Source organism: Nicotiana sylvestris, chromosome 1, assembly GCF_000393655.2.
Source record: "Nicotiana sylvestris chromosome 1, ASM39365v2, whole genome shotgun sequence".
NCBI classification, from domain to species: Eukaryota; Viridiplantae; Streptophyta; class Magnoliopsida; order Solanales; family Solanaceae; genus Nicotiana; species Nicotiana sylvestris.
In genome coordinates, this window is record NC_091057.1 from 63615414 (window position 1) to 63622057 (window position 6644).

At 36.4% G+C, this 6644-nt stretch overlaps 1 protein-coding gene across 4 annotated transcripts; it reads left to right on the plus strand.

Annotated features, from left to right (window-relative positions):
- The first annotated feature begins 638 nt into the window (after window positions 1–638).
- On the plus strand, window positions 639–4835 carry LOC104238445 (nuclear transcription factor Y subunit C-9-like). 4 transcript variants are annotated; one of them, XM_009792801.2, is made up of 5 exons: window positions 639–792; window positions 1404–1455; window positions 3322–3398; window positions 3480–4166; window positions 4580–4835. In XM_009792801.2, the coding sequence occupies exons 3-4, from the start codon at window positions 3368–3370 to the stop codon at window positions 4139–4141; spliced, it is 693 nt and encodes a 230-aa protein (XP_009791103.1). In that variant the 5' UTR covers window positions 639–792; window positions 1404–1455; window positions 3322–3367; the 3' UTR covers window positions 4142–4166; window positions 4580–4835. The 4 variants fall into 4 exon arrangements, with proteins under 4 accessions (XP_009791103.1, XP_009791101.1, XP_070013490.1 ...); XM_070157389.1 differs by having other exon boundaries at window positions 691–861; XM_009792799.2 differs by having other exon boundaries at window positions 3322–4166.
- The last annotated feature ends 1809 nt before the right edge of the window (window positions 4836–6644 follow it).

The window sequence follows — 6644 nt, forward strand, 5'->3', positions numbered from 1 at the left end:
CAACACTGGTGCTTTATTTAGTGGTATCTTACATACGTATACAAAAAAGTTGTACCTAAACTTTTTTTTATACGACTTTATTTCAACTTAGATGACACATTTCGCTTATCGAGAATTAATTTAACTAAACTTTAAGCTAAAATAAATTAGTTTAATTTAGTATGTTCAAATTAAAATTTTAATATACTAAAACTACACAAAAAGTATTATAAGTACAATTTTCTCATATCAATATGATAATAAAATATTGGTCAAACTTCGTGCAATTTAACTCTCGATAAGTGAAATGTGTTATCTTAATTAAAACGGATTGATGGAGTAGTACACAAAAAAGTTTGTACCTTACATACATATATAGTATACAAAAAAATTGTACCTAAACTTTATCTTTTTTCACAATAGGTGTTTGTATTCCTATTAAAAACTTTAATTAATACAGATTTACACCGAGGCTTATGTTCAAACAACAATAATTCAGTAGGTGCGTATGAGAAGGATAGTGTGTACGCATACTTTATCCTATATCAAAAGGAGGAAACACTAAAACCTATATTCTTTACCAAAAAATATTTATTTGCAAAATTTAAACTTAAAATCATAAAAGAATTATAAGTATGTATCTCAACACAAACCATAATGGTCTAGACTTTGTTCACCAGTATTTATTAATTCATTAAAAAATAGTTTTTCAGCTGCATTTGGAATCAATCATCTACCTCTTTGATTGAACCCTAGCTAACTCTCCCTCTCTCTCTCTCTCTCTCTCATCAACACAAAGTTTCAATCTTTCAGGTCCCATTTTACTATCTACATGTCTATATTCTTTCATATACAGCTTGAATTCTGCTTCTTCTTTTTTTGGTGGGTGTTTGATTGAAATTGAGAGTTGTAGCTGATTTTTAGTGGTTCTTTTCGATTTGCATTCAATTTTCCTCATGAAAGTTTTGTTCTTTTGGGGGGGGGGGGGGGGGGGTTTAGTTGGGTGGTTTTAATTTGGTTAGAGATTCATGGTTGTTTTTTAGTGGGTAATTTGCTGAATTTTTCGATCAATCGGGAATTCAAGTTTTCAGCTTCAATATTCCAGCTGCATGTTTCCATTTTTACAAGAATTTTGCTTTTAAAAAAAGGATTTTATGGTGAATTTCGCTTGATTAGATGGAGATTTATGTCTGATTTTTAGTGAGAGTTTTTGGTTTAAATCGAAGTTTCAATTTTTCAAGTACAATTCTCTATATGCATTGTTTCCATTTTTGCAAGAGTTTTGCCTTTTATTGTTCTGTTTTTTAAATTTGGTTATAATCTTTGGGTGGTTTCACTTTATTAGAATGGAGATATATGGTTAATTTTATATTTTAACTTTGTTTTAAGATTATGGGTTTGCTGATTTGTTTGGTTGATGTTAGGTGATTTGATCGTGAGGTGAATTAAGAATTTGGAGCTGCAATCAGTAGAGAGGTACTTAATGTTGATATCAGATTCGCTATTTGTGTTGATTGGTGGTTTGATCAGTTGTGGTGTTCTCTTTTTGGTCGGTTTGTTAGAGTCTTGAGTATTTTATGAGGTGGTCGTGTTCTGTGCTTATAGACACATAAATCATATGCATGCATGTGTGGCTTTTTGTTTTGTAGTGATAATAGAACTGGAATTGAATGTAGAGGTTTTAGCAGACGCATAAGGTTCTTTGTTTGTTGGTTGAGGTTTGAGTGTTGTCCCATGTTCTTGAGCAGATGGGCACATATAGTCACGTGCACGTATGTACGCTTTTCTTAATGGTGTTTAGAGCAGAAATTTTAATTCAGAGGTTTTAGCAGATGCATAAGATGGTAGCTTTGTTGGTTAAGTTGCCTTGATAGAGATGCTTCCATTGCTGTTTCCTTATATAAATCACCATGAACTTGTGAATGCTTGAAGACTGCGCTGGGATTAATGTTTTATGCGTGGAACAAATTCAATTGGTCGAGTTGTTCAATCGTGGAAAGCATGTTTTGGTGCTTGTTATTCCCGCTTAATTCCTTTCTTGGGAAATAACAAAGGTTTTGGATTATTCCTGTCGGTATTTGAATTCTGTGATAATAATAGAATAACTAGTTTTCCCGTTGTGGGACATTTATTAACACGTTTCCTGAATTAAGAAGAATTGGGATATGGAATTCCTGAAAACAACAAATTTGCGGGTTACTCAAATTGTCCCAACATTTTCCAGATGCATGATAGACACGTTCATTATAAGAAAGTGTTGTCTATTATACTTCCTGTTGGAATTTAATTGGAACTTGGATTAGCCGAAAGTAACAAAATAGCTAGTTATCCGGAGTGTATGAACATTTTGTGACACTTGATGCGTGCTCACCACGTGCCCAAGTTGGAAGATGTTTCCTTTTTTACTTCAAACCAGACTGGGATAAATAGAAACTTGAAATGATATGACTGTTAATTCTGGTGAAGTGCTTGTGGTGTTTGTTGTTTTCAGTAGTTTCTATAAAACTGTTAACTTTTGTATCATTAGTTATTCCATCCTGGCAGTAAAGTCAGCTACTTATTGCATGGTGAGCATGTTCTCATGCTCATTAATATCTTTTTCTTATTAAGATCTTGCCTTCATTGATCTGATCAATGTCATGATGGAGCTTAATGACTTCATTTCTTTTACACTCTAGATTTCCTTCTTATTGCCCTGGAATTAAATGTCCTTCAGATTATTTGTTGTCAGATCCGCCCACCAGTTTGCAGATCTAGATAAGAGGGACTATTTGACTTATTTCCTTCTGTTAGTTGGTTGAGATACTTTTCCATGCATACCCTGCATATATCTGGTAATTTCAATGGTCCGTATTAATAGCATCTTCCTTACTAGGCATCTGAAGTTTTCTTCCAAATACATGTATCCTTAATTATCTCTATGTGATTGATATCCTCAGTATAGAAGGTATAGAAGAAGCGATCACAATCAATAGGTAGGTGCAAGTGAGAAGTTAAAGGGGTCAAATGGTTTTGTGGGAGATTTACTTTTACGCACAAGAGATCTATCTTCTACACATAAGAGATCTAAAAAGGACACTTCCTTAATTTCAACATTGTAAATGTCCATGAAGGCCCATTCCCCCAAGTTGTTAAAGAAGGTTGATACTATTATTATGGTCTCATTATGTATTGTCACTTGTGAGCTCAATTTCTTCTCTAATCCTTCATAAGTCAGGGCTTCCATCGACGTGATTAAACGGAATAACTGGTTTTTCTTTTGATTTCTTTATACACTTTACGGTACCTGTAAAGACGATATTTAGGATCTAAAATTGTTACTTGTTTCTACCTTACTCACAGCCTAAGGTAGCCTTGAATTCTCCCGAAGAAGGGCCACTTGCACAAAATGGATCATCATGGAAATGGACAGCCTCCAGGTATTGGAGTCGTTACTAGCTCAGCTCCAATATATGGTGCTCCATACCAAGCTAACCAAATGGCAGGGCCATCTCCTGCAGTTTCAGCTGGTGCAATTCAATCTCCTCAAACAGCTGGTCTTTCTGCTTCCTCAGCCCAGATGGCACAACATCAGCTCGCTTATCAGCACATTCATCAGCAGCAGCAGCAACAATTGCAGCAGCAACTCCAAACTTTCTGGGCAAATCAATATCAAGAAATCGAGCATGTTACTGATTTCAAGAATCATAGCCTGCCGTTGGCAAGGATCAAGAAAATCATGAAAGCGGACGAAGATGTTAGGATGATTTCTGCAGAAGCACCTGTTGTATTTGCTCGTGCCTGTGAGATGTTCATACTTGAGTTGACACTGCGTGCATGGAACCACACTGAGGAGAACAAAAGGAGGACACTGCAGAAAAATGATATTGCAGCAGCCATAACAAGGACTGACATATTTGATTTCTTAGTTGACATTGTACCAAGGGAGGACTTGAAAGATGAGGTGCTTGCATCAATTCCTAGAGGAACCCTTCCTGTTGGAGGCCCAACTGAGGGTCTGCCATTCTATTACGGCATGCCACCGCAGTCTGCTCCACCGGTTGGAGCTCCAGGGATGTACATGGGAAAGCCTGTTGATCAAGCTCTTTATGCTCAGCAGACCCGTCCATATATGGCTCAGCCAATTTGGCCCCAGCAACAACAACCACCCTCAGATTCTTAAGCAGCTCAAAGCTTTAGGTCACAGTGTAAGCACTACAACATATTTCATCACTAAAATACCCTCTGACATTTATTCTTTCTTTTTGATTGATGCTTTGCTCTTCCCTGCCTACTTCTAATTTTCTTTATCTTATCGTATATTCCTATTTATCTGGAAGCTGATGCGATGTCTGTTAGGTCAGCATGTACATGTATGTTTATGGTTCCAAGGAATGGAGTGGAAATTGAATCTTTGCTTTTCTTTTGGGGCCTCCCAATCAAGTTTTAACTACTATTTGGAGGTTTTGAAAGGAAAATTACTGCAATGTCAACTTATTTAAGAAGTAGTCTGAGTTGTCATTAGTAGTCAACCTTTGGCATTTCCATTACTGTTTACGCGATTAATTATATCTGTTGAATATTACTCCTCCGACTGATCCCTAATTATGCACGTCTGCAGAAGCCAGGAGCTTAGTAGCAGGGAGTAGTCCGAGTAGCGAAGTACTGGAGAAGACATCACAGTGATAGCAGTCTGCATACATTGAACTCTTTAATATATAGACATGAAGCAGCAGTTGTTGAAAGTCGAGTGATCAGTGTTAGCTTAAACTTCATACAGTGAGCTTGATGTTTTTTAGTTTATGAACAAGTATGTTCTGAGTGGTAATCTTTTGTGAATTATAAAGTAAAACCTGGGTTTAGGTTGCTTATGTGCATATCTATCTTCCCCCTCCCTTTCTGCCTCTCTTTGATGGCAACTTTGTGGCTCAAGTCCTCCATTCAAATGCTGCTCCTTGGGAGATGAGAGCAAAGCCGTTGTCTGTGTTTAACTAGTGCTGATTTCATAAATTTAACTAATAAAAAGGGATAGTAGAGATATTATAATACTAGGTTTTAATCTTATGATTATGAGACGAGGAATGGTAGACTGATCAAATGGATTCCTTTTTTTTTTGACTTTTTTCGAGAGAAAAGTTAAATTTGAAAATTCCAAAATTTTTGTTTTTCAAAATTTTTACTTGAAAGCACTTAAAAAAATTCAAAAATAATTTTAAATTTATATTCATGTTCAAACACAACTCTAATTTTCAAATACCATTTTTAACTTGAAAAAAAAAATCACTTTTTTCTGGAATTTCATAGTTCTTATGTCCAACCCACTTGATTTGCTAAAGTTTTCAAATTCGGGGAAGACTCAAATTCCATTTCGTTCTTTTTTGGTAACTTCTCGTGTTTTGACACTGGTGTAGCGCGGCTGATCTCAACTTCAAACATTTGCTTAAGGTCGTAATAATCCAACGATTCAGGACCCTTTCGCCGTTGTACAAGAGCCAGTACTTTACGTTCAATTACCACTATTGGTAATAGATGATGTAAAAATATCCCAAGTATTTACATTTTTTATTCACTTAAGATCTGGCCCATCCATGATGTTTCATGAAGGAAACTTTTTCTCAAAAACTCTGAATCCAATGAAAATGGAAAATGGTGCAGTATTGAATCCTGCTACATTACGTCGAATGGAATTTTAGCTCGCGTGCATTCTTTACTGCATAAATGAGGGCATAAACCAAATTAATGGATTTTGTCTAACTAGTGTCTTGAAAGCAAGTTACTTTCATTGTGTAGTTGAGTCAACAACATGCTCTATGTTTGTCACGACCCCAAATACCGGTCATGATGGTGCCTATCACATTAATAGGCAAGTCAACCAATTAACTAACCACGACCCATTTTCCTTTAACATTTAAGTCATTTTCTAACACAGGTTTTAAATACTTAAGTCATTATAAGCGTTAAAACAACAGAAATATGCGGATGGTCAAAATAACAATAACTACACAGCCTCAACAATCTGGTGTCACGAGTCTAGAGCCTCTAATACAAGTCTGAATACCTAATACACCAATAGTCTAGGAAATGCGGAAAAATAATAAGATAGGATGGAGAGAATAGGGCTGCGGACGCCATGCAGCTACCTCGAAGTCTTCGTCAAATACTGAAACAGCTGAAAGCCCTCACTCGGCCGCTCGGACACCTGGATCTGCACAAAAGGTGTAAAGAGTAACGTGAGTACGGCAACTTAGTAAGTAACTAGAGTAAATAAGGACTGAAAGCAGTGACGAGCAGTTCAAAAATACATAACTGGGTAATCAATAGAATATCAAGTCATCTTTACAGTTTAAAATCAGTTTTCGTTATAAAATCACATTTTCAGTTTAAACATTTGGAATCAAATACTTAGCGATATATCAAATAGAGGCTTATTTAAAAGAAGAGAGAAATCAGTGAAAACATCATACCAAGGCCTCTCGGGCAAGGACTCACTCAGAATATGGCTCCTCGGGCAGCCTCTCAATCACTAGTGACTCAACTCTCGTCACACAGTACTCACTCTCAGCACTCGGCTCATTAGTATCTCATAATAATAGAAATTATAGTAACCGCTGCGGCGTGCAGCTCGATCCGTAATTTATAGTTGACTTCGCTCACTGGGGGTGTACAGACTCCGAAGGGGCTCCTAC